The sequence below is a fragment of the Brachypodium distachyon genome, chromosome 1, assembly GCF_000005505.3.
Source record: "Brachypodium distachyon strain Bd21 chromosome 1, Brachypodium_distachyon_v3.0, whole genome shotgun sequence".
In the NCBI taxonomy this organism is placed as follows: domain Eukaryota; kingdom Viridiplantae; phylum Streptophyta; class Magnoliopsida; order Poales; family Poaceae; genus Brachypodium; species Brachypodium distachyon.
In genome coordinates this window covers 12,608,974-12,636,611 of record NC_016131.3, presented here as the reverse complement: position 1 = coordinate 12,636,611, position 27,638 = coordinate 12,608,974, and the positions used below count along the sequence as shown (strand labels likewise).

At 52.6% G+C, this 27,638-nt stretch overlaps 1 protein-coding gene and 1 long non-coding RNA gene across 9 annotated transcripts; one reads left to right on the top strand and one right to left on the bottom strand.

Moving 5' to 3' along the window:
* Nucleotides 1-412: 412 nt before the first annotated feature.
* Nucleotides 413-8,235, bottom strand: LOC100828436. 4 transcript variants are annotated; one of them, XM_024461570.1, is made up of 5 exons: nt 7,983-8,235; nt 7,397-7,450; nt 3,751-3,991; nt 867-3,570; nt 413-772 (listed from the first exon to the last, which is right to left on the bottom strand). In XM_024461570.1, the coding sequence occupies exons 3-5, from the start codon at nt 3,900-3,902 to the stop codon at nt 710-712; spliced, it is 2,919 nt and encodes a 972-aa protein (XP_024317338.1). In that variant the 5' UTR covers nt 3,903-3,991; nt 7,397-7,450; nt 7,983-8,235; the 3' UTR covers nt 413-709. The 4 variants fall into 4 exon arrangements, with proteins under 4 accessions (XP_024317338.1, XP_024317336.1, XP_024317334.1 ...); XM_024461568.1 differs by having other exon boundaries at nt 3,751-4,499; nt 5,518-7,514; nt 7,983-8,046; XM_024461566.1 differs by having other exon boundaries at nt 3,751-7,450.
* A 716-nt stretch (nt 8,236-8,951) lies between these two features.
* Nucleotides 8,952-17,793, top strand: LOC104582001. 5 transcript variants are annotated; one of them, XR_001405204.2, is made up of 5 exons: nt 8,952-9,442; nt 10,543-15,593; nt 15,676-15,848; nt 15,930-16,019; nt 16,099-17,793. It is a non-coding gene; the product is annotated as an uncharacterized LOC104582001 (long non-coding RNA). The 5 variants fall into 5 exon arrangements; XR_002962474.1 differs by having other exon boundaries at nt 8,957-12,134; nt 12,220-15,593; XR_002962473.1 differs by having other exon boundaries at nt 8,957-12,139; nt 12,220-15,593.
* The last annotated feature ends 9,845 nt before the right edge of the window (nt 17,794-27,638 follow it).

Below are 27,638 nucleotides of genomic sequence, written 5' to 3'. Positions count from 1 at the left end.
ATTTTTTAGAACGAGGATCGCAAGATGTTAATGTCCTAAACATGGCAATTGCGCTTCAATTCTTGGGCCACGAATGACTGAGAAGAGACCGGTCGTATACATTTCCACCAAACCTGTCGGACACGTGTCAAACGAAAACTAAAGCTGCAATTCCCTCAAAAAAATAAAAAATAAAGCTGCAATCAGCGGCCAGGTGTGAAGGGTGTTGCCATCAGAAATGCTCAACACCGATGTTGAGCCAGTTGCAGTCTCTAAAAGACCTCTCTGCCAACACTCCTGCTTAAGAAAAGAAAACGCATCACCGGGAAAAACAAGACGCACAATCAAAATTCACTTTGCACACCGAAATTACCTGGTGCTAACACATCTCGTATGGTATTCATATCAAAATTGACTCTGGGAAACTCTTGCATTTGCTGCGATCAAAGTGTTCGATACAAACCAAATCTGTCTACCTACACATTTTCGGCCTTGGATTATAGACGTACAGACTGACCACGTGCATTACAAACCAAAATTGGGCTGCGTGGACATTTGCGCCCCATTGCATTACATCCCTACATATTGATAGTTCTAGACGGATTACATTCCCTTTTTGATCCCTACTTGTGTTTTGAAGCTACCCATGGAAATGAAGGAATGTGCAGTCAGCAGGGAAAAACTTGGGAATTACTCCGGGCTGAGGCTACATGGGGTTTCCAGGAACTGGTCAGGTGCCACGACGCACATTCCTTTTAAGAACTTCCTTTCCCAGGTATACATCCAAGTAATCCTGCAAAAGAAGAGATTGTAGCGATATTTAGACGCTTAGAACAAATCAGCATGCACCATTGTGAAATCTTTAAATAGAAAGAGCGTATTGCCACCTGAACGAGTTTTTCCACACTTTGAGATTCCTCTGCTAGAAAACGACAGATGGCTGCTTGTGCACCAGGAACCTTCGGGCCCAGCGTGACAGTCACTTTCTCCACGGCTTTCTTCACTATAATTTTGTGAACGTCCCGTGATAAGAGGCCATCTTCCCACAATGGCCTTAAGATATTTTTTACGAATTCGACGAGGGCAAATTTGAACGCATGGGTCGACGTGCTACTTTCTTCAATTGTAGTTTGTTTTGGTGGTCCACTATGCGAATCGGAGATTCGCGACACATTTGCAACCTCCTTTCGGCAAGTTCCTCCGACAAATTCATTCTTCTCAGGTTCCTTCAACTGTTCTTCCTGCACAGCAGCCTCACTGAAGGCTGAAAGGATATGACTAGGATCCTGTGGTTTTGAAATGTGCCCAGTTGCCTGATTAATCACTTCCTCCGATGACTCAAATTCTTCATCTGATATCATACTGGGTAAACAATTCAAGTCTGGAATTACAAAACCTGAAGTGCGATCAGCTGGTCTAGCAACACATTGATGGAATGTCTGTTGATTTGATGTCACTTCAACTTGATGTGGCTGATGATCCTCATTTATCCTTTTCTTATAAACATTATTTTCAGGCTCTACCAGAGATGACGCCAGTTGTTTGTCTGTTTTGCAATTCATGGTATCCTGTTGGATGCCTCCACAATCACCTGCCTTAGAGCAATTTTGTATGTCTCTACAATCACTTCCACTCGACCAATTGACAGGCTTCTTTTGGCAATTGTTTTGGGTCCCTTTATCCAATTTTAATGCACTGAACGAAGGAGTTGTTTCAATGCCCTGATTGGAACAATCTGACCCATAGACCTTCACATTACCATCATGCGGTGAGCAAACAGCAACGCTCTCTTCATCCAGATGTGTTGGATCGGTTATCAAAGAGGCCATCTGTTCACACACACCATCACCTTCTGCTTTCTTATTAATTTCACAGCAGACACCGAGTTTATATTTTCTCCTAGCATCCAAATGATCATGAGTTTCCCTGTGCTGAGTAACTTTCTGATACGCACTACTATCAGGACATGAAGCAGCTGCTTGACCCCCCTTGCTACTATCTAAACAGATGTTCAGACTGGTTTGTATCATGCTAGTATCAGAACAGCTGTTCTGGCTAATTTGTCTCGTGGCATCTTGATGAGCAGTTGATAGTTCATTATGTTCTTTTTGCTGCCTGATTTCACATGGATTTGGTTCTAGTGCTGGTGGAACCTCCAGATTGCAGATCAGCCCTTGCTTGGCCATTTTGTTTTGCAAGTTTTTCTTGCAATCGCTGCCACTAGGGCATCGGAAAGACTGCTTCGAGTTTCTCTTAGCTCTTCCTTGACCATGCTTTTGTACTCCATCAGGTGATGTGCCACTTCCACATTTTTCAGAATCCTCCAACTCAACGTCATTTTCATCCGCGCTTTCTGAGCTACCAGAAGTAGCAGATCTTCCATGCCTCACAATAACTGTTTGATCGGTTTGTACTAGCTTTTCAGCTTCAGCATCAGTAGCCTTCCTTAATCTTCTTCTTCTCCAAATTTCCAAACATTCACGAAGTAATTCAGATGGAGAATTATCATTTGAATTTTCTGTGTGTACGATCTTCTCCATACGAGTGACTGGAAGATTCTGCAGGTTATGCATTGAAAACTCTCCAGTTCTCTCCTTTTGAAGTTTTTTAGTGCAGCCAACAACACTGGGCCGCTTCTCAGATTCTAGCTTGCTGGTGCAACCAACAACACTGAGCTGCTTGTCAGATCCTAGCTTCTCGTTGCTACTTCCTTCACTCTGTTTTGGTTTGTTCGATGAAGCAATGGATTTGCTGCTGTACTTGGGACTTACCAATTCTGAGTTTTCATTAGACTTTTTTGAACCAAGACAAGTAGCGGCAGTTCGAATATTTTTTGTTGGGTGGAATATCCCTTTTGCTCCATTATGACCTACTCCACTGGCTGTTTCAGCATTTCCCTCCCAGTTATCATTTCTTGTCACATCGGAACCACCATGATGTACCTCATGATGCAGAGGTGGTTTCTGTTCCTTACAAGTAATCTGCTTCTTAGCTTTCTCTCCAGCCAGTTGATCTTCATACCTTTTCTGGCGACTCTTCTCATCTTCCTGCACAGAGAGCTGATCACCATACCTTTTCTGGCGACTGCTTCTCCCATGTCTACTAACACAAGCCCTATTAGTACTGTTTTTCTGGGAACTCTGTCTTGCCTGTTTTGTCCGTGACATCTTGCCGTGAAAAGCCTTCCGGCAATTTTGACTAACGTCCAAGTCACAATGAAAATCCTTGCTGGGAGGAAGCTCAAGTCGCCCAGGATCAATAGTGTGTAATTCATCAAATGGCTTCTTCTTGGTGAGAGGTTTGCTTACTTCATCTCTATGACACAACTGACCAGCTGAAGTGTGATCAGGTTTACTTTTTGTGTGGAAACTATCCATGTAGGCCCGATGCTTTGCTTCATCTATCTCAGAAAAATGGCCACCCAGGAAGTAAGTTGGAAGATATATGTCCTCTTGATAATACCTAGTTTGAGTGCTACTTCCCCAGTTAAATGGAAAATCCTTGCATCGGCCTACTGTTGCATGAATATGTCCATCAGCTCCTTTTGCATAATCACAAACACTGTCAAATGAAGGGCTGCCCCTCTCAGTCCTGCATTTAAGAAATTAACCGTTTAACCGCATAACCCATCAGAAATTCTTGTAGCAGTTGCAGAATATTCTACCGTGTCTATGCATCATGAAATTCTATCAAGAAGACTACAAGTGAACAAGTAAAAACTATCAACAGAAAATTCAGATATGCAACCATTTCTTGTAAAATAATAACAACCTGCTGGGTGCATCCACAGGGTAGTTCAAGTTTGCACCAACATGGGGCTGCTCCCTTGTTGCTTGACAAAGGGTCAAATGTTGCCACTCATATTGCTTGCTGCAGCTATATTCTCCTGACATGAGCCCAAAGGGTAGCCTCTTTGAACCCATTAATATCAAAGCTCTTGAAACAAGATGACCATGAAATGCTCGTCTCTATATATTGGATGAGACCAAGAAGTTGATTCGATCCTTAATTCCTGGAATAAAGATTTTCAGACTGAGGAACCGACAATAAATCCAGTTCAAAGGTATACTACCAGTCTACCACTGAATGGAAAAAGCCTAAATTTACCATAAGAACAGGGAATTTCAGGAGTTAACAGTGGCACCTATCAATAAATCTGATTAACTTTGGATTAGAATACCAGACAGTCCAAAACTCTCTTAACTGACAATCAAGAAAAAAAGAATTCTAGAAAATTCATCTCTTAGCTTATAGAAAGAGCGGAAATACTACATTGATATTGCGACATCTAATCCAAACAGCGTATCAGCGACAACATATCACAAATTGGATGATTTTAGCTATCATCTTGAAACTTTGTGTTCTCCTCCTGGTAACAATTTCCACAAAATCATTGGATGATTTCTTGCACCACATCGCCTGCTAGACCATATAGTGGTCAAAGCAAGCCCTGAAGGATCACTTTCTAGTCTCTACTTCATAAGCCATCCTTCAGACATGGCGCTTGGTTCAAACCAGTCCTACACTAACAGCACAGGAAAACAGTTAAAGAGTATAATTGAATAAGTATCTGGTCAAGAGGGAAATTTCTAGGTCTGCTAGAGAATTATGAAATAAGAACAAAATAATACACACATTACATAGAGCGCTGAAATCTATGTTCCGAAGTGCTTATTATGCATTGCAATAACATCATATATCTTGAAGTACAAATGCTGATATTATGCTTACCTCTTTAGTCATTAAAAGAAATATGTAGCCTAGCCGATGCATACTGAGAGCATATATAGCACAAACCTTGCCTCTTGGCTCTAGGCACTAAATCAATGTAACCAAAATAAATAAATAAATAAACGTACAAGTGCTCCTCTATATACACTGAATCAGCTGTTCTTACAACAAACTATTCAACCAAAATATTGCTTTCTAAATATAGAAGATAGAACCACACTTTTCATTCCACAGCAAGTAGGGACAACATTAGAGATCTCACACAACTGTCATTTATTGGGAGATTGGATTGGAACTCGAGGTGCACTGATTTAATGTCATGGAATGGATGGCGCACTACATTGATTACCTTCTAGAAATGATCTATCAAATTAAGTTTCTGGTGCTCAAGCTTCAAGAAAGCTTAGGCAGAAGGCAGGCAGGCACAAACCGCAAAGTTGAACATATTAGTTGCTGTCTGATATAGTGAACATAGAAATCAGGGCTACAGCTCAAAACAGAATGATATAGAGGAAAAAGTCAAACTGATATGTACACATGCTGCTGACATGGCCTATCCCAACCAGCCCAGTATAATATAAACATAAGTTCATAATCATCTCTATCCTATCTTGCCGTAACTAAACTGGTTGGACGTCTTCCACCACTGCCAGCACTAGAAATGAGGAACCAGCTACATCAATACCAGCGTTGCATCGGCAACAGGTTCTCCTAGCTCCTCTACTCAGTTCCCAGTCCAATCCTCTGCTCGGCGGCGCTTAAATCCAGTAGCAAAAATGTTGGGAGGGTGATCCGGTAGCGGCATACCTTAAACCCAGTGACGGCAACATGATTCGAAGAAGGGGCCATCAAAGCACACCTTATAAAGCTGAATCACTATGGAGCTGTGCATATGCACCACTAGATTAAATTTTTAGAACACTCATAGTTGAATTCTCCAACATGAAGTAACACTAATATGAAACGCCATGCATTCGGCCTCCCAAGTAGAGCAGTTGAGCAAGGGAAGCATGGTAGGCCCTGAAACAAGTTAGTTGAGCAACAGAGAAATGGTGACTACCCTGCATTGCAAGCACAGAGCATAGAGATGATATGGATATGCCTACCAACGCTACTGAATTTGTACATATTTTATTCAGGATAAAAATAGTTGCCACGTTAAAAACCAGAGAAGTTAGATGCAAAGGAATCTCAGTTTCGGTGCTCAGGATGATGAGGCAGAAGTTTTAGTCATACATGCCTCCAGTTGTTTTGCATGCAACAGGAATGAGGTTTCTTACTACAGGAGAAGTGTTCAGGCCAGGTGTGTGTACTCATTGTTTGCATGGGATCCAGGAGAGAGCGCCTATTCTTGTGCCGCCATAAAAATAGATAAAAGGATTGTAAATCAGGGATGCCAAATGAATTTACATGGAGGCAAGAATCCTGCAACAGCAAGGGGCAAGAGAGTGTTCAACCTGCGCAGGCACATCTGACAACTAGCTAAATACCCTCGCGTGGCTACGGATAAAAATGAATTACACAGTTTGCTGAGGATAAATTAGATTTAAAATAATATTATATATTAGTAGCATTTGATAGTAATGTTATCTCAGTTTTGATAAAAACATCATCACTATCTTAATTACAGATTAAATTGTTTGCATTAGAAGAAGATGAGAAGTTTTTACAATAGAAGGAGGCGGGGAGGCGACAGACCACCACCACCGATTGCCTCTTTTATATCTGACAGCAATGAATGGCCATCCAAACCTGACGTTGGGTGATGCCTCATGCTGCCCTTTAAGCACGCAGGCACCCATAAATTAGAAGTGCTCAGGAACATTACAATCGTGATTCCTGCTACTTTGTATGTCCACTTGCACCAGGTCAAAACAAACAGAATAAAACCAGGAGGCCTGCTTGATTACAACTAACAGAATCCTAATTGACTCGTCTCTTTTTTTGATGAAAATGACACAGCGTGTCAATTTATACTCTGTTACTCCTTTCTAGCATGTGACTAATTATGCTTGAAAACAATTGGATGGGGTCCACCTGTACAAATAGACCAGGAGATGGCGTGCCAAAACAACAATATTCAAAAGCTTGTTTAGTTCGTTCCTTACATAAACTAGGTGGATTACTATTTTCCAAATTTAGAGATAGATTGCTCAGGTGTAAATGCAACTAAAGAATGAAGAGTCAATAATTGTTATTTCTTATTACTCCGAATATGAGGTCTGTTCCTTGGCAACTACTCCCTCCGATCCATATTAATTGTCTCAAATTTGCCCAAATATGGATGTATCTATGCCTAAGAAGCGTCTAGATAACAATTAATATGGATCGGAGGGAGTAATAATTAAGCAAACTATAATGCCAAGCCCACGTGCCATGTACAAACAGGTTATGTTTTGATCACGATGTTTTCCAAGGTAAATACAGGTGTGAGTTTTGGGGGAAGCTGACTAAAAGTCACCAAGTTTAGAAGAAGGATTTGAAATCACCTAAATTACCACATAGCAAGACCCGGGCCAAATCTTCAAGTCACCAAAATTACCAAGGAAGAAAAGTTCTACGCCCCAGGCCGCGACCTGGGTTGCCCAGGGCCTGTCTCCGCCACTTTTACATGAATCCTCAATCTCGGGGTAAGCGCATCCAAATATAGCAGGTACAAGGCATATACAAGGGGCGGTATTATTACCTTCTCTCAGCAGAAGTTGGATGCCTCAAGTCCACACAAGGTCTGCAAATGGACCTGAAAATCGTGACAACAGCTGTCGGCGGCGATGGTATCCAAAACCCATCTACGTACCATCAAACTGATAACACACTAAGATGCGTCAGATAAAAATAAAATTTACGGGTTTATCTCCGATCTCGGTCAGTTCTATCTTGTGATTAAAGAGGCACAGCTGCCCGTATGATGATGGTGTGTGCAAGTACATCTTCGTCGTGAAAAAGGAATGCAAACAACAAGAAACTTTCAAGAAACCCTTCTTTGGCGTTCTTTTTTATATTTGCACGCATCTGTTCGAGGAAAAAAAGATTTTACTAAGAACAATAAAAAAAATCCATATTTTTCATCTAAAAGAAAAGAATGCCAAGAACCCAAAACCAAAATAAGGAAAGGGGGGAGAGAAGAATGCAAAGAGATATTGGCGGCGTCATCGTTGCACCGGCAAGTAAACCCTCTAAAAACCCTAACCATCGAGTTCGCGTGAAAAGAACGGACGAAATAAAGAACCCAACCGAAGATTGAAAGAAAGGAGCGAAGCGATCGCCCTTACCAGCACAATGCGACCACGATTTTGGGGGGTCGGAGGCCGCCGGCGCCGAGGAGGACGAGCCGCGGGAGCGACGGCGGAGAGAGACAAAAAGAGCACTCCTTGCGGAGGCGGAGTGGGGTCTCTCCGTCCGGTTCTTGGATGAATTATATCCAATTCATCAAGGAGACCTGCGGGGGAGAGGGCGGGCGGCCGCGGCTGAGTCTGCGTCGGGATTCGGCCGGTGTTGTCACGTCGCTGCTCCGGGTTACCCGGGTAAAAGCGGCGCTCGCCTTCAAAGTTTGCTTGCTCGTGTGGTTTTGCTCTGCCCCGAGGCAGACGAGTGGCAGGGCTAGTGGTGAATAGGGGCGATGCTCGTTTATACCCCTATATGGCTATGGTTTGACTGGTTGTCAACGAAATAATACCAAAGGCATTTATCGTCGGATATGGATCAGTGCTTAATCCACGGCGGATTTGGTGCCTACAAAAAGATACGGCATGGTACTCCACGGCGGAAAGTTCTTATTGAGAGCAGTATTTGCTTATTTTGCTCATGCAAGACGACCGCACTTAGTTATAACAAGTAACCGACTATTATTAATTTTTAAGCAAAAGATTTAAACCTAAATCTCACTTGACTTGACGTATCAGAATCTTTAGTTAAGATTTGATACCATATCTACTTCCCACATGTTATCATTAAAAGATAATATTTTACTTATTGCGTGAATTTTAGTATCATAAGGTCTCCAGTAGTCCCATGCCGGCAATACGATGAAAAATATTGGATGGTAAATCTTTAGTTAGCGGATCGCAAGCATATGTGCGCTTGACATTAATAGTGTGATCCTGAATTTTATCTTTCACAACATGATACTTAATGTCAATATACTTGTCAGCATCACTTGACTTGTTATTGTTTATATAGAAAACTATTGGTTCGTTATCGCGTACAATACCAGTCTTGTTTAGAAGTGTTGTACTCCTGTCCAGAAAAAGATGTCGCCCGGGTCATTATTCAAAAAAGAAACTCAGAGAATTCCCGACCTAACAGCCAGTCCTCCCGTTCTCTTCTTCTTCGCACGCTTTCTTCCTCGCTGCACGCCGCCGCTCTGCTCGTACGCCGCACGCCCCTCTGCCGTATAGGTCCACCGGGTTCGCCCTCGACACTCCCCCTCCGCTGTCTAGCTCCACCGGGCTCCCGCTCCGCCGTCGAGCTCCCCCGTGCTGCTCCCCCTCCGCCGCCCAAAGGTTGGGTTTTGCTTGGAATGGGGACGAGGGAGGCGAGAGCTGGTGCCCAGGCTGCCCAGCGCGGCGACTCCCTCCTCCTTCTCCTCCCCATCCCTAGGTGCGCAGAATCCCTCCTCCTCCGCCTCCCCACCCCTGGGCGCGCCGACTCCCTCCTCCTCCGCCTGCAACTGCTACGGCCGCCACCAGGTTCGAGCTGGTCCGCGCCGCGAGTACCTCAGGACCCCACTGAGGTACGGAAACTTCTCCATTCTCCTCCGACTTGATCGCAAATCATGTTCTCTGTTTGGTGAAGAACTAGCAGCAGTAGCATATATATCTCTGAACGACTAATTGATGTTTGGTGATGCTTCGAGAAACATGTTCAATTTTCAATTTACTAGGCCTGAGTATGATCTTTTTATTGTTTGTTTGTTTGTCCTTCTCTATGTTCAGTGGTAGAAACTCTGCACTGGAAGTGTCTATGTTCAGTATTTTCAGGTTTTCACGAGTCAGTAAACTGGCCCGTAAGATTTTCAGGTTTCAGATTGTTGTTGTTGAGGAGTAGATAAAATTTCCATTATATCTTTCCAGAAATTTGTTGAGACACTGCTAGCTGTCAACAAGAAAGCATAAGGTTTGTGAACTTCTAGAGATAGGAGAAAACTGTGGCAGGGTGTTGGACATCCCTCTGATTCATTTATATATAAGTTGGTTATGTGAATGATTTCTAGAAGTGAAACTTGAGATTCAGAGAAGTGGATACTTGAGCACTGGTATTTATTTGTGTTTAAAATTTTGCTGTGAGTACAAGTGTTTGATTCAGGGTGGGACAATATCTGTTTATTTCAGCATATAGGCTTGATAGAAGCAATCAACGTGCAATTCTCTGCTGCTAACAATACTACTCCACTGCCTTGGTCCATTTTTTCAAACAACTTAATTAGGTACCCAATGCATCTTTTGGCCTGAATATTTGATGTCTCTGGAGTCCTTTTGGTCAGGGTGATGGATATGCTTAATGCATCTTTTGGCCTGAATCTAAACGGCATGTGTCTTTTGTTTAGTAGGTACTGCATTTTCTGTTGAATTAATAAAAAATAGCATGCTCTGTTCTGATTTTCTGATCTAAATAGAAGTAGTATACTGATCTTGGCAGGCAACTGAAAATGTTGTCAAGTGATCAAGTAATTCAGAATTAAGTAACATTTTCTGTTGAATTAATAAAAAAAATAGCATGCTCTGTTTTCATTTTCTAACTGATATTTATTGTTCAGTATGTTCTTTTCGTATTAGCTGCATACTAGTCCACAGATTGGATTAATTGTTTGTTGTCCACTCCTTCAAATGTAAGGATCGGTTTTCTGCAGGTCCATTACTTGAAGAGGAACATAGCTCAATTTTCTGGTTTTGTTTGGACTGACAATGAAGTGAGTTTTTTTCATGATGGTATTGTGTTGTGCGAAACATGTTATTTTTTTGTAATGGATGTTTGTTTGTTGTTTTTTATATCTAATTACCACCATGGACTATCTAGAAATTGTTTATTTGAAATTGCTATTTGTGAATACCACTTGTGCATTGATTTTGAAAACAGAAATTTATTAAGCAACAGCTTTCTTTCATGACACAAGTACTCATATTTTTTCAATCGAACAAAACTTCGAGACTACACTTGTTTCTTTATAAAAAAAATCATACACATGGTAATATCATACACAAGTATACACAAGTACTATCATACACATGGTAATCTCATTCTCTTCCTTTCTCTACCTCACATTTTCCTTCTCAAACTCTCCTTCTATAAGTGCTTTGGTTTTTGCTAGTAAATCTGCCGTGATAAATGGTAGCTTCCCTTCTACGTGCTCCTTATGCTTGTGCGGGACGTCGTAGCCAATTGTTCCTTCCACTTTCATAGCCTCAATCATACGGTAATGCAATGTCATGAAGCTTCGAGCGAGCTTCTGGACATCGTAGTTATTGTATTCTTCCTCCACACCCTCTATTAATTCTTTGATAGTTGCTAGTGCTCTGCAATCGATGAGTGACTGTAGGGACCTGAAGAAGCACAGGTCGAGGACATTCATGTCCGTACTGTTTGGAGGCTGTTGTATCAACTTAATGTCTAGATCAGTCTCGTCCACGACCCGTCAAAAAGGATCATCAGTAGGGAGGAGATGAGGTTAGCGTTATCTTTTTGTATGAGGATTGTTGTCGGAGCACGGTCTCCGGCACCAGGGATGCCGAGCACCCCCTTTTTGGTTCGGTGCCCCCCCTGCAGCGGCGCTCGCATCCGGCGTGGATGTACACCGGGGCCGGCGACCGGACCCGGCTGCAGCGCACGGACCTTCTCCCGGAGGAAGTGTAGTTCTGGGTGAAGGGTATCACCGGCGAGGACGAGCCCTACCGGCTGCTCCCGCCTAGAGCGCACTCGCTCCACGCCGGGATCCCGAACCCGGGAGCCCGGGATCTCCCACTCTGCGACGAGTGGGGGATCATGGAGGACCCCTTGGCGCAACCCTCACCCCCGCAGCCTCGGTCCCAGAAGGGCAAGGAACCGGCTACCGACTCGGGGAAAGGGAGCCAAGGCCAGGCCTCCGCCAAGGCAGAGGGCTCGGACTCCGACGACTCCTCGTTGGGCGTCAGAGGAGACCTCAGCGACGACGACGTTCCCCCGTCAGCCGGTGAAGTCGTGCCAGAGGAGGACGACGAGGAAGATGACGTCCCACTGGTGAGGTGGTCCGCGGCGCGCGGACGGGCAGGCGGGAGGCCAGCCCGGAGCTCCAGGGGCCTCACGGCGACGCGGGGGCTAGGGTCTCCGGCGGCAGCGGCGCGGCCGCAGCAGCCGCCCCGACCACCCCGGCAACTCCGACAGCTACCCATGTGCGAAGCGGCCCTCCGGCGAGGAGCATCCTGGCGGACAGGGTGCTGAAGCTCAAGCCGGTGGGGTAAATCCAATGTCGTTCAGAGCAACTTTGATTTCGCGAAATTATTTTGTGCCTGACTAATTCATTTTCGCGTTTTCCAGTTCGTCGAGGAAGAGGGGGCAGACCAGCGTGTCTCCGGCAGCCCCAACCAAGAAGCCTCGCCCAGCATCGGGCGGCGGCGACCGAGATGCTGCGGGCGCAGCAGTTGCGACGGCGGCAACGGCCGCGGGGGACCAAAGGATCCGTGACTCGAGCTCGTAGGGCACCGGACCGGCGGCAGGTACGCGCAAGTTCGATCACTTCCCTTATTATTCACGCCAATCCCCACGCTTGACACAGGAGCCGTTCGTGCAGTTGCGGAGGGCTTCCGTCTGCGCCCGCGCCTACAGAGGTGCGGGTCATTGACCTCACTGGTGAGGTCGACGACGATGCTCCGACGGAGGTTGCCTCCGCCGGAGCCCTTCGACAATCTGTCACGGCGCCTGCCGGGGACGCGACTGCCGCCACCGATGACGCCACGCAGGGGGCGCCATCCGAGGCAGGCGGCGCAGAGCAGCCTCCACCAGCTGAGGCGGGCGGTGGTGCCCTGGAGAAGCCCTCGACCCCCCAGCTCGCCCGTTCGGACGAGCAGGGAGCAGCGGGGCTCGGCCATGCCGTGGGCACGCCATCAAATTCCGATGCGCCCTCGGGGTCGCAGACGGGTGCGGCGGGGTCCTCCTCCGCTGGAGCCGCCTTCAGCCTGGGAGCAGGGGAGCTCGCCGGGCGGACTTGTGGTCGGATCACCTTCGACCCCAGCGTGTTCCAGCAGGGACACCACGTGATCGACAACATCCAGCACCAGCAGCGGATGTTCGTCGATTTCTTCAACGACGCGCAGAAGCACCACGCCCGCGTAGGGGCGGAACTCGGCCTAGCGCGACGGGAGGCGGAGGAGCAGCGCACCGAGCTGCAGCGGCTCCGGGAGGAGCTCCAGCAGGCGCGGTAGGCCAGGGCAACACAAGAGGGGTGCCGAAGGCGCAGGTCCTCCAGTAGCTGTGGGACCTCCAGCAAGAGCACAGCGGGAGCTCGAGCTGGTGAAGGCCACACACGCCAAGAGCGAGGAGGAGCATCAGGCGGCTCTGGACTCGTTCCAAGGGCGTCTCCGGGAGAAGACGGACCTACTGTCCAGCTACTCCTTGGAGATCCAGCGCCTCCGCCGTGAGGTCGGAGAGCTGGGAATGGCGGCCACAACAGCAGTCGAAGCCTCGGCGCGCAGGGAGAAGGAGCTGTAGGACCAGGCCCGCTCCCGGGAGCGCGAGCTTGCGGGGCAGCTCAAGGCTGCCCAAGATGCCAGCTCGTCCCTTTAGGGCGAGCTTGACATGGCACGATGGAACTCCGGCTGATCAACGACGACAACACCAAGAAGGCGTCAGAGATCGGTCGGCTGAAGTCCGAGTGCCGCGAGCACAAGCTGCAGGCCTAGGAGGCTCGCGGTGCGTGCACAGAGCTGCGGGCCCGCAGGACAGGGGAGGTGGCCAGGCTGAAGAAGCTGGCCGACTCGGCGGTGGAGGCGCTGCAGGGGTTCGACATCCCTGTGGCTTCCTTTGATGGGACAGACATGGGGAGTTTCAGTTCGTTCTTTCATAGACTTCGTCGGCCGGTTGAGTGGCCTATAGAGTTGTGTCACGGCCTTTGGGGACCGGCAAGTCGGCCTTGCGGCCGAGCAGGTCGCCGGGCAGATTCTCACCCGGGTCCACTCCGCCCACCCCGACTTCCCGTTCGAGTCGGTCTTCGACGCCTAGTCGGACGAGGAAGAGGGCAAGACTCACCGGGAGGCTGTGCAGGGCGTCGTGGACGAGATGTTGCGCAAATGCAGGGCAAGGTCGAAGGTGACGAAGCCACTGCTGACACTGATAATGACAAGGGAAAGCTAACATAAAAAGTTCTAAGGTGCCACGCGCCACTTGTAGGGAAGTAAAAAAAAAGAGAAGGAAGGGAACTACGCGGGAGGTGCTCCCGAGGCGGCTGCTTCGGTGTCAGGGGCATCCTCGGCATTGGGGGCTTCTCCCGATGCTATTTTCACTTGCTTCTTTGCTTAAGACTAGCTTGCCGGGGAGGGGCTCTGTCCTTCTCGTGTTGTAGCCATGCGTACCCGGGGACTCGCCAACCACGTGCTTGGCCAGACTAGGGACCCGGGACGGACCGGCGGTGCCGACCTAGGACCAAACAATAGCGGCTAGTCACTCCGCCTGCGGGTTAACTACCCCAGCGCGCACGCTTCAAGGACGGACCCGCGAGCCACGTACGGGGGGCGTCCTCACCCCGCAAGCGTCCTTCCTACGCTCCGGCTACACGGGGGACGAGCTTACCCCAGCAAACCAGTGTTACTGAGGGGGAAAAACCAAGGACCCAAAATGAGATACTTAGCTTCCCGTTCTTTTTGGATTTGTTGCACCTTGTTGAGAGCCGTGGCAAGGACACGGTGACAGTGCACCCTCCAGCGTTCAACGAGTACGGCGAGACACTCATCTTCCCCGCCGGCGGCAACCACCAGGACAACGGTTCGGCCGCTTCATCCTCGCTGGGTTCGTACCTCCGTACTCCCTCTTCGTCCATGCTCTCATGGCGGCGTACCATGAGAGCATGGAGCGAGAAGAAGATCGAGAAGGAGTGGCGCGGGAGCTGGTGTTGGGTTCGCGTGGATGAGCCCGACGAGTTCATTCATGCGCCCACTGAGCTGCCGGCGAGTAACGGCAGCTGGCGGGACCGCTACAGCTGAGACGCGGAACTCCTTCCCATCATCAAGAAGATCGAGGCCCTGCGGCTAGCGGGGCTCACCGCTCTGGACGTGGCGTGCACCTACATCAGCCGGCGCATCGCGCCGCTGCAGCTGCCCGCCCCGCGCCTGCAAAGCGTGGGTGTGACGCCGGAGGTGATCCAGGAGGGGGTGAAGGGAATCACCGGCGAGGACGTCCCATTCACGGAGCTGCCCCGAGGGCTCCATCCCTTCACGCCGGCGTCACGGGCCTCCACGACATCATCGGCAGCTACCCACCCTGCAACAAGTGGGGGCTGATGTCCGATCCCCCGGTCCCAGCCCCGAAGCCTCCGCCACCCGCTGCCCGTGGGAAGCAAGTGGCCGAGGAGAGCGAGGGGGATCGGATTCCAGCTGGCCCGGCGACGAGTCCTCCGGCGACGAGGCTGGCGGTGTTGCCAGAGCACGGACGGTCCTCCCCGAGGTGGAGGTGGAGCACGAGGATGACGTGCCGCTGGTGCGGCGACCAAGAGTGCCGGCGGCCGGGGCACCCCACGGGAGTTCATCTCTCATGGGTCCCACTGCCACAGCGGCCCCGGCTGCGTCGACAGCGCCGACGGCAGCAGCTACCCCTACAACGGCTGAAGGCGCCCCGGGGGCTGCGGCAACTCCACGAGGGTCCGCGGCCCCGCCCAAGAGGGGAATCTTCACGGGTTATTTGCTCAAGCTCAATCCCCCAAGGTAAGCTGACGTTTTCTCCCCCCTCCTATTTATGACTTTGCGCTTGCCCTAATTCCTTCGTTTCTTCATTGACGCCTTGCAGGGACAGCGCTCCGGCGGGAGCCGGCAAGAGGGGGAGGACCGACACTGCACCCACCGCGCCCAGTAAGAAACCGCGTACCCGGGCCAGTGCCAGTCAGACCGGCATGAGGACCAGCGGCGCCGCCACTACGCCTGCCGCCGACCTGGTCCCAGAGGAGGAGGAGCCCGCAGCAGGTACAGACCCCTCCCTTGACTCCATTGTACATGCTCCTTCTGCACGTTGACCCTTAACCGTGTGTTTGCCTTGGCTTGCAGGCGAAACGCAGCCTGCGGGGGACAGCCCGGCAGCAGAAGCCGGGACAAAGGGGGACAAGCCTCCCCCCGCAAGCGCGACGACCCTGCAAGGTACACATCCAGAACTCCCTTGCGCTCGTCGCCGGGTACCCCATCTTGATTTGAGGTACTTACTCTGCCCTTGTCGCAGGTCCTGATGCACTCCCAACAGGGGCGGACGATACGGTGATCGACCTCACCTCTGACGTCGAGGGCGCAGAGTTGAGGGACGAGCCGGAGGTGGCTCCCGTGCCAAGCCCTGCCGCCCCAGACGCGACGGTGGTGGCTCCCGCCGCCGCTACCGGAGCAGGACCCAACGGCGCGTCCCCGGCCTTAGGCTGGGGGCGCGAGTCCTGCGGCCGCCCATCAGGAGACGACTCCTGCCGGGAGCGTGGCCCCTCCACCGGACCCGCAACCCAAGGGCGCAGGTGTGGAGGAGGACGTGGCTGAGGAGCAGCCGGCAGCCCCCCTGCAAGGGGACGATGTCCCCCCCGACCAAACCATGGCGGCGGGAGTCTCGTCGTCGTCCGCCGCTACCTCCAGCCCAGATCTCGGCATTCTTGCCGGGGCGACTTGGGACCCAATCACCTGGGACCCAAGCATCTACGATCAGGGGCACCAATTCCTCGACGCCATCAAGGAGCAGCAGCTAGCGTTTGTCACCTCGTTCAACAAGGTGAGGGAGCACCACGAGCTCGCAAAGCTCCAACTAGGTGAGGTGTGGCTGGATGTCGAGAGGGAGAGGAAGGAGCTCTCCCGGCTAAGGGAGGAGACCCCGTTGGCCCGGCAGACCAGGGACGAGGCCACCACGCCAGTCGTCCCCAAGGCGGAGCTCCTTTGGCAGCTGGAGGCCCAGCGCGTCGAGCACCAGCAGGTACTGGACTCGCTGGCCGCGGCGCGGGAGAAGGCCGACAAGGAGCATGAAGACGTGATGGCCACAGCTCAAGCTCGCCTCAACGAGAAGAGCGAGCTGGTCAGCGGCTACTCCTCCCAACTCCAAGCGTTGCGCGCGAAGTTGGAGGAGCAGGCCAAGGCTGCAGAGGACGCGGCAGCTGCGTCGGCGCGGCGGGAGAATGAGTTGCGGGAGCAGTTCGGACTCGGGAGCGCGAACTCGTGGGGGAGCTCAATTCCGCCAAGTAAAAGAGCGTCCATCTCGAGTCCGAGCTAACCACTGCCCAGGGTGAGCTCGTCAACACTAGCGAGGACAATGTGGGCAAGGCCAAGGAGATCGTGCGGCTCACGAAACTCCTCCACAAGGCCAAGCTTGCGGTGGCGTTGTCACGCACCCACCACGACAAGTTGGCCGAGCAGCAGCGGAGGGAGACCGAGAAGCTGCATGAGATCGCCCAGGCTGTTCGCGCACTGCTGCTGAGGTTCGAGCTGCAGGCGGCGAAGGTGGACGGCACAGACGTCAGCACCCTGATCCCGTTCTTCTCTGACATGGTGGGAAAGCTCGGGGCGCTGGACGTGTGGATCTCCAAGTTCTACGACGGGGAGATAGGATCGTGTGCCAGGGAGATTGCCGAGACGATCCTCCCCTGTGTGCACTACTACCACCCCGACTTCCCCTTCGAGGCGCTGCTGGACGCGTGGTCAAACAGCGAGGACGGCCCCTCCCACACGAGGGCGGTGGGCAGGTTCGTCGACGAGGTGGTGGAGCGGATGCAGCCGGAGCTGGAGCCGGAGCCCCCAGCGGAAGACCCCGGCAGCAAGTCGTCGTAGTCCCCTATTATCTTTTGTTTTACTTTTGTTTCCTGCAAGTGGCGCTTGGTGCCGTTAAACAATTATGGTTTCATTAGCCCATGTAATCGTTTGCTACTTTTAGAAATTCCGCTTTCTGGTTCTACTTGGTATTTGCTCCTGAAATTGACTCGCGGGGTGGGTCTTCCTGTCCTCGTGTGTTATGCTTTGTGTTGTCGGGGACTCGCACGCTACCCACTTAACCAGACCAGGGACCCGGGACGGACCCGTAGTGCTGACCTGGGGTTAAGCAGCAGCGGCGAGCCACTCTACTTGCGGGTTACCTACTCCCAAGCACGCGCCTGCGGGACGGACCTACAAGCTGCATGAGGAGCGCACTCCCCCCGCAAGCGTCCTTCCAACACTCCAGCCACACGCAAGACCCAACCCACACCAACGAGCCAGCGTTGAGATTAGAAAGCTGCGCGCCTAGGATAATGCACTTAGCTGTCTGTTCTCTAGTCGAACGTAACGGCTCTGCACTTGGAACGCCTGCTGGAGGGATGCGGCAAGGGCGCTGGGCAGTGCACCCATCGGCTCTAAGCACTGATGGCATGCACCACCACTGCGTCTCTGCGGCAACCCTCGCCTTGGAACCGCCTGCTGGGGGGATGCAGCAAGGCCGCGCTGGCAGTGCACCCATCGGCGCTAAGCACGGATGGCATGCACCACCATCGCGCCTCTACAGCAGCCCCCGCCTTGAAGATGCCTGGTGGAGTGACGTGGCAGGGAGCCAGGGACGCGATGGAGGGAACACCCTCGGCGCTTGTGCGCGGAGAAATGCACCACCACCGCTCCTCTACTGCACCACTCGCCACCTTCTTAGCTTTGCTTTGAGTTGCTCCATGGCAACCATGCCCTTTTATAGGCACGATGGAGAATCCTGCCGCAGCGCGCGCCGATCCACCGCGGCACATGTGGCGACACCCTCCTGCGGTAAGAACCTTGAAGCGGTCGCCATGCACCAGTGGCTGCCCGCTAGACGACACGGCCCGTGAGTACTCCACGAGTATCATAGTGTGTCTGACCCCTAACCTTATCATGCATGTCAGATCCTTACCAAGCCCGAGATGCTGCAAAAAATTTCGAAATGCACGAAAAAAGGTACAGCACAGATAGCCCTCCTGCCTCCCAGCCCCCGGGCATAGAAGGGTCGATACCAAACTTTGGTGTGAGCACTCTCCTATTCCCAAGACACAGCTGCTGCGCGGTGCGCGTTGCGGGGAACCTGGCAACGGCACGACCCCGTGTCGGAGTGATCCGGCAATGGGATTTTTGTTTTGGAGGCTCAGGCAGCCCCCTGCTCACAGCCAAGGATGGAAAGAGACTTCTGTGCACCTAGAGCGGGAGACAGAAGAAAAAACATGCAATAACGAGACAACTTGAAATTTAAACGAAATTACTTATCTTTATTCATAGAAACTAGCGGATTACAATCGGGGGTTGCCCGGCTACACTAGTTCGAGAGGCATGCTCCAGCAGCATCACCTGTGAGACAGGCTCCGCCGCTTCATGGGTAGAACTTGCGCAAGTGCTTAAGATTCCAACTGTTTTGCACCGGCAAGCCTTCTTCGGTTTCCAGACGGACAACCCCCGGCCTGGTCACCTGCACTACCCGGAAGGGTCCTTCCATTTCGGAGCCAACTTGTTCCCGGCCTTCGTTCCTTGTATCCGGCGCAAGACAAGGTCTCCGACCTCGAGCTCCCGGGTACGGACTCGCCTGTCATGATAACGGCGAAGCCCCTGCTGATAGCGCGCAGCTCGTACAGCAGCCCAGCATCGAAGTTCTTCGATGAAGTTAAGATCGTCAACCCTTTGCTCATGTTGGCTTTGCTCGCCGTACGGGCGTACCCGAGGGGATCCATGCTTGAGCTCGAGGGGCAGCACCGCTTCTACCCCGTAGACAAGGGCGAAAGGAGTTTCACCCATCGCCCGGCTAGGTGTGGTCCTGATCGACCACAGCACGGGCTGGAGTTCTTCAATCCAGTGCTTCCCGTGGCCTTTGAGCTTGTCAAAGGTTCTCGTCTTGAGCCCCCGCAGCACCTCTGCGTTCTCTCTCTCCGCCTGTCCGTTGCTCCTCGGGTGAGCAACAGAGGCGAAGTGGATCTTGGTACCCATGCCCTCACAGTAAGCTTGGAACACGGCGCTTGTAAATTGTGTGCCATTATCGGTGATGATGTCGTTGGGCACACCAAACCGGCACACAATGCCCTTGAAAAACTTGATGGCCGCTTGAGCGGTCACCTTCCGCATTGGTTCCACCTCCACCCACTTGGAGAACTTGTTGATGGTCACGAGCAGATACTCGTAGCCGCCAACCGCTCTCGGCAACTTGCCGACGATTTCCAGCCCTCAGACCGCGAACGGCCAGTAGGATGGAATGACTTGTAGGGCTTGCGTCGGCTGATTACTCTTCTTCGCATGGAACTGCCACGCCTCACACGTCTTGACCAGTTGCTCGGCATCGGCTAGTGTTGTAGGCCAGGAGAAGCCGTGCCGAAAAGCCTTGTCGCCCAGAGCTCGGGAGGCCACATGGTGCGAGCATGTGCCTCGGTGTATCTTCCAGGAGTGCGCGCCCTTCGTCTTGGGGCACACAGAGGAGTTTTACAATGTTTGCACGCCTCCGGTAGAGATTCCCGTCTACCAGAGCGTACATCTTGGCTTGTCGGGCTACGCGCTCCGCGGCAACGCCGTCTTCCGGGAGGGCTTCCCCCTTGAGGTAGCGGGCGATGTCCGCCGCCCAAGGCGGGGCTTCCCTATTCATGCATGCCGCCACATCGGCGGCATGGACCCCCACTGTTGGCGGGGTTTCCTTCGGTTGCCGGGGGGGCTTCCCCGGCAGCCGGCTTGGGAGTGACTGAAGGCGTAGTCTGCCTGTGCCAGAACACTCCCGCCGGGACTTTCCGGTGCTTTGCCGCCCACTTGGACAGTACATCAGCCGCGAAGTTATCCTTGCGCTTGATGTGCTCAAATCGCAAACCCTTGAACTTGTGTTCTAGCTTGCGGACTTCATCCACGTACGCTGCCATCTGCGGGCAGTCGTAGTCCTTGTTAACCTGGTTGATCACGAGTTGCGAATCCCCGCAGACAACCAGGCGCTTAATATCGAGGGCGATCGCCGCTCGCAACCCAGCGAGCAACCCCTCGTACTCAGCTGTGTTGTTGGTGGAGTTGGAGAAGTCGAGTTGGATGGCGAACTTCAACTGGTCTCCCGTGGTTGACTCGATGACGACTCCGGTGCCAGCCCTCTGCAGGCTGAACGCGCCGTCGAAGTACATGACCCAATGGCCTTCGTCCAGCCTGCCGGGCAGGCTGGTCTCCGGCTCCTCTTCTTGTATGCCCGTCGAGGTCCACTCTGCAACGAAATCAGCCAGAGCGGCACTCTTGATACTCTTGGTGTTCGTGAAGTGCAGATCAAACTCCGACAGCTCCATCCTCCACTCGGCCACCCTCCCGGTGGCTTCTAGGTTGGTAAGGGCCCGCTCGAGGCCGAACCCTGACACCACCGTGACGTGGTGCGCCTGGAAGTAGTGGCGCAGCTTACGGGATGCAAGTAGAATCCCCAGCAAGAGCTTCTGCACTTGCGGGTACCGCACGCGGGCGTCACACAACATCGTGCTAACGAAGTACACCGGGTGCTGCACGAGCCGCTTGCGTGGTGTCGACGCCGCCGGCTCGATGGCGGTTCCCGGGTCCGTGGCGGTTGCCGGGGCTGGCTCAGCCCCCTACTCCGCAACCCCAGCCCCCGGGAGATCTTCTTCTCTCTCGGCGACAAGCACCGAGCTGACCACTTGGTCAGTCGCCGCTAGGTAGAGCAGCGGCGGCGACTTCAGGTACCGCTTCAGGTCCTGGAACGCCACCTCAGCCTCGAGGGTCGAATTGATTGGGCCCTTCTTCTTCATTACCTTGAAGAAAGGCAGGCGCGTTCCCAGCCTTGAAATGAAGCGCCCCAATGCGGCAACACAGCCGTTGAGGTGCTGGACGTCCTTCACCTTGTGGGGAGCCTCCATTCTCTCGATAGCTTCTATCTTCTTTGGGTTGGCTTGAATCCCCCTGTGTGAAACCAAGAAGCCCAAAAGCTGCCCCGAGTCTACACCAAAGGTGCACTTCTCAGGGTTCACTTGAGCTTGATCCTGCGGAGGTTATCAAACGTCTTCCGCAGGTCATCAATAAGCGAGTCCCCGTGCTTTGACTTGATGACGATATCATCCTTGTAGGCCTCAACGTTTCGGCCTAGCTGGTGTCCCAAGCATTCGTGTAAGGCACGCTGGAATGTTGAGCCCGCGTTTTTCAACCCGGAAGGCATGCACGTGTAACAGTAGCAGCCAACCGGTGTGATGAAGGCCGTTCTCTCCTCGTCCTCGACTGACATCTTAATTTGACGATAGGTGGAAATGGCATCCAAAAAACACAACAAATCACAACCGGCAGTGGAATTTACAATTTGATCAATGCGGGGTACAGGGAAAGGGTCTTTAGGACATGCACGATTTAAATTGGTAAAGTCTACACACATGCGCAGTTTATTTTCCCCCTTGGGTACTACAACTGGGTTTGCTAACCAAGTGGGGTACAATACTTCCCTGATAGCCCCTGCAGCCTTTAGCTTGTCCATTTCTTGTTTGATGAAGTCTTTGCGCTCCTGTGCTTGCTGGCGGACCTTCTGCTTGACGGGGCGGGCGTCTAGACGCACCGCCAGTCGATGCTCGATCACCTCCCTAGGGACTCCGGGAAGATCCGATGGTTCCCAAGCGAACACGTCGGAGTTCTCCCGGAGGAAAGTGATGAGGGCGCTTTCCTATTTGGCATCGAGGTTCGCACCGATGGTGACGGTGCGATCCTCGTTGCCGTCTTGGAGGGGAAGCTTCTTCACCTTGGCGGCCTCCTCCTTGAGCTTCTGGCCCTTGCCGGGCGTGACTCGAGCTTGTGCTTCCCCCGGCTAGTGGTTGTGGGGTAACACGAGCCTTCTTCGCTGCTGGGTGATCGCCCGCCAGCAAGCCTTCGCTTCTGGCGACGCCCTCGTCACCGGAATCGGCTGCGGCGGCGGCCTTGATGACCTCGCCAACACACCAAGCCGCGTCCTTGAGATCGCACTTGATGGAGAGGACTCCGTATGTGGACGGCATCTACATCACGCCATACGCGCCATGGGTTGCCGCCATGAACTTGATCAGCGCCGGCCGACCAAGGATCCCGTTGTACGGCAACGGGGTGTGAGCCACATCAATTACGAGGTACTCAGTTCTAAACGCTTCCCGGGACCCGAAGGTAACCGGCAGCGTGATGCGCCCCAGAGGGCGCACGATCCTGGGGTTCACCCCCTGGAACGGGTCGATGGGCATCATCTGCTCCAGCGGCAGCTGAAGCTTCTCCACCAACCTGGCGGACAGGAGGTTTAACCCCGCTCCATTGTCCACCAGCACCTTGGTCACCGTTATGTTGTTGATTATCGGTGAGACCACGAAGGGCAGAACCCCTGACCCCAGCTGCCGGGCTGGATGATCGTCAGAGTTGAAGGTGATCGGCACGTGCGACCACTTCAACGGCTGTTGCGTCTCCATGTTCGGCAATAGCGCACACACCTCCCGGGTGAGGCGCTTTACCGCGCTATAGGATGGGGGAGCTTACGCTCCCCCATGGATGCAGGCGACGCCGCGGGGCTCCTGGAAGCCGAGCTCGTCGCCCTCGCTGTAATCAGACCCGCGCTGCTCCTCAGCGTGAGTCTTGTCTCATCCCTGGGGAGGCCGGTCCCTGCCGACACGGGCTTGGCCTCGACCCCCTTGGGCTTCTTCTCTGCCGGCATCTCCGCCGGTAGGCTTCGCTCCAGCTCTGGGATCATTCGGGCAATCACGGCAGAGATGCCCGATATCCCCACAGTTGAAGCAGGCGTCGGCTGCCCGGCGCTCCTCGTGGCGCTGCTCGCGCCTTTGCTTGATACCCTGGAGGATGCGGCAATCCCGCGCGTCATGGGTGGCGTTGGCGTGGATGGGGCAGCGGGGCGCATCGCCCGGTTTGCCACCAGACCCAGCAGCGGATGAGGCCTTTTTCGTAGGCCTCGAGGTAGCCCCCGATTCCGCGGCAAGCACTTGCTTCCCGCTGCGCTTCCGGGAGCCCTTCTTCTCCGAGCCCTCAGTGGGACTCGCGACAGCCTTAGCTGCAAGTTCGGGCGCCAAGCGCCCTTCCTCGGCCATGGGGCACTTGTGCGCCAAGGCGTAGAGCTCATGCGTCGTCCAGATCCGGTGCGTGCTTAGCTTCTCCCGCATTTTGGGGTCACGGACGTTGATGGCGAAGGTGTTGATGATGGCGGCAGCCTCCGCCTCAGGAATGAAGTAGGAGAGGCTGGAGAAGCGGTTTATGAAGCTCCGCAACGTCTCCCCCGGTTTCTGCACGACCGCGTGCAGCTCCGCCATGGTTCCCGGGCGCTTGTAACCGCCCTGGAACGCGTTCACAAACTGCTCGCGCAGGTCAGCCCAGGAGGCTATGGACCCAACAGGCAGGTTGAGCAACCAGGTCCTCGCTGATCCCTTGAGGACCATCGGGAACCAGTTGGTCCTGACCTTGTCGTCGGCGCCGATGGCGTGCATCCCGAACGTGTAGGTCAAGAGAAAATCCTTGGGGTTCACGGTTCGTCAGCGCCCATGGGAGCATCCTCCTGCTCTTCTGGGCGGTGGCGTTCTGCCTCACGCCGGCGCCGGCGCTCCAAGCGCTGGCGGAGGTCTTCTTGCTGGCGGGCGTTCAGGATACCCCACGTGTCACCCCGTGTAACGGTCGGTGACAAATCCGAGGACCCCTCGGGATCCTCACCTCCTTGCCCTCCCTGCGGGGGAGGGTGCTCTCCATGCCCTGAGACGCGGGGCGCGTCTCCGCGTCCCGGGTTCTGCCCCCGGCCTGAACCGGCCGGGGCGCTCTTGCCTTACGGCTGCTGGGCGGCGAGTGCGAAGAGCGCGTCCAGCTCCGCACTCCACGCTTCATGCGCCGGCGTGCCTTGCGGTGGCTCGTAGCGCACCATGACACGCGCAGCTATGATGGCCTCCGCCGGGGTTTGGGTGGGAGGCTGCCGATTCTTTGACCGGCTGCCCTCCGCCTTGTCCCCCGGTGCCCTCGGGTGAGTGGGGCGAGATTCTGTCGGCGTCGCACGCGACGCGCTGTGCTCTTGACGCAGCTACCGCTGCGCGTCTTCGGCCCGCGAGTGGACTCGCTGGCCAGCGCGTGCGGCATCATGGCCGCTCGCGCGACTTGCTCTGGCGCTGGGAGCCGCAGGCCCCATCAGCCGGTTGTCTGCCGACAGCCGAGGAGGTGGCGGTGGCAGCTATGACGACTGTTGCTGCATCCGGGTAGGCTCAGGGTTCTCCTGATTCTGCGACGTCGGCTGCACGTCGTGTGACTGCGTGTGCGCCGCTGGGGCACCACGCGGATCGATCCGAGAGTCGCCAGCCCGCTTGGGAGGCATAGCGACGAGTTTGGCCGTCGGAGGAGACGAAGCTGATGTAGTTGTAGACGATGACGCCGGCGGTCACCGGCGAGCTCTCCGCACGCCCCCCTACCTGGCACGCCAGATGTCGTAGCCCGGGCTTAGACACCAGGGATGCGGTTTTGCACCCCCTTTTTGGTTCGGCAGTGGGCGTTGGGGATCGCTCCGGCGATCGCCGGCAAGGCCAATGATGGGCGCTGCAATGCACAAGTCGGTTTACCCAGGTTCGGGCCACTCGGAGGTGTAAAACCCTACGTCCTGCTTCTGAGTGTTTATTAGCCAATGAACAAGCGTTTACAAGGTTGCCGGGGGAGCCTCCGAGCGCTCTCTTCTCTTTCTGCTAAGTGGCTACTTGCTACTTCTGGAATAAATCTCTCGGGATTGCAATCTACGCTCGAGTCTAACCTTTGGAGATCGGAAACCCTTGACCGGTGGCGTGGGTCCTCCTTTTATACTCAAGGGGATACCACAGGTGCCACAGTCTGCATGAGGGACGCGCCCTAGGACACGCGTCGAACATAGGCCCAAGGACCTTCGCTGCGCTGGCATGCATGCATGGTGAGATGCACTGTAGCTAGGGCCACACGTGCCCTAGATTCACTGCGGGCTACTCACTGTAGGTTGACTAGACGGGTAACCTCCTCCCTGTCGGAGCATTTAATGCTCGGCTTGTGTCACACTCCACGCTCTGACCAGCCCTGCACAAAGGATCCTGCCGGGCGGCCATGTGGCGTCGATACTCTGCTTGCTGGGCATCGGCCCTGTTGTAAACGCCTGCGCCAGGGAACACTCTCCCCGGCAAGTGGGCTTCCCGGGGGCGTCCTGACGGGGATCTTCACGCTGTCTTCCGAGGTAACCCCCGCAGCCCGACTAGTCCTAGTCCACGGCAACCCCCTTTCCAGGCTCCTGTCGGGCTGGTGCCTTTTCGGGCAGCTCGCACCGCGCTGCCCAGGGTGCCGTCCTTGCAGGAAACAAGTGGGGTGACCCACACGTTGAGCAACGATGGTACCCCGGGTGCCACTGGTGCGACAGATGAGTTTTCGCTTTTAATGGCCTCCTTATATAAGGATGGGTCCTCCACCTTTCCTATATCATTTTCATCCATATAAGTGATAAAATCATCAGGGATGCTATCTCTTTCGCATTGTGATCTTCTCACAGAAGGTGGTGGTGGAGGATTATTTTCTGGTTGGGATCCAAATGTGTTTCTTGGTCTCTCGGTTATTTCATGGTGCCTACTGTTATGATATTGATATTAGCTTAGCCCATCAGAATAGTGTACATGTGGGTCTTCCACACATATAGAGTATGGACAATTATAGAGTATGGACAAATTATGCTGATATTGGACAGTTATGATATTTCATGGCACCTTTCACGCGTATAGAGTATGGACAATTCTGTTGATATTGATATTAGCTTAGCCCAGCAGAATAGTCTGCATGTGGGTCTTCCACACATCTATCTATCTATTTTAGTATACTAAAATTATATGACAGATCAAAAGAAAAGAAATCATGATAGAATATCTCACAAAAAAAAAGCAAAACATCCGGCCAGGCAACGAAGTGCAAAACTGTGGTGATAACAAATGAGCTGATGTATACGAAAATCAGCAGCACAACCATGTGGTAAAGAGAGCAAGATAGAGTGACAATCAACTTGAAACATTACTAGGGGAAGTAGGAAATCCCTGGTTAGGTACCCGACTACATCTTCATACATAGGAAATTTACCTACGCTAAGGTACACACTAAGTTTCAGATAACATATAAACACGACTGCAGCCACAGTACAATCTTAGGAGAGATTAATCAGAGAAGACTCACCTTCATGGATGCCGTTGATTTTCAAGAAAACAGGAGTTCCAACATGGAGGCTCATATAGCAAATACTTCACCGGACTAAGGTACACACTTGCCAAATCTTTTTTTAACATAGTAATACTGCCAACCATATTGATGCGATGCGATAAACTTGAAGAGAACTCAAACAGCCTTTCCTGCTCCTGGAGAAAAGAAACTCATCAATATGTGAGTGATCTGATACAGATTTCGTCAGGCCCGGTCCTAAGATTTCGGGGCAAAATTAAGACCACGGGATCTGTCAGGACCCTTAATAAAATATAATAATCATAACTAATGTATGTATATATAAAATTTCACCAACAAAAACTGACAATGGATCAAAAAATGCGTTTATATCAAAAAGTTATATAGATTACCTTAAAATTTTCTTCTGACATTTCTTGATGCAAAGTCGTCGATGATGCTCTGAACATCAATCTCATCCACCAATTTCTTCTCAATGCATAAAGTTGCCAAAAATTTCTTCTCTTTGAGGCCCCTTCTCCACTAACATATCCCTTGTTTTCTTATCCAAATTATCCCAATTTACTGGATCATAAATATCAGTGCTAAAAACTGGTTCCTCATCAACACTAGCAGATTCTGGAGAATTAAATATAGGCTCATGATCAC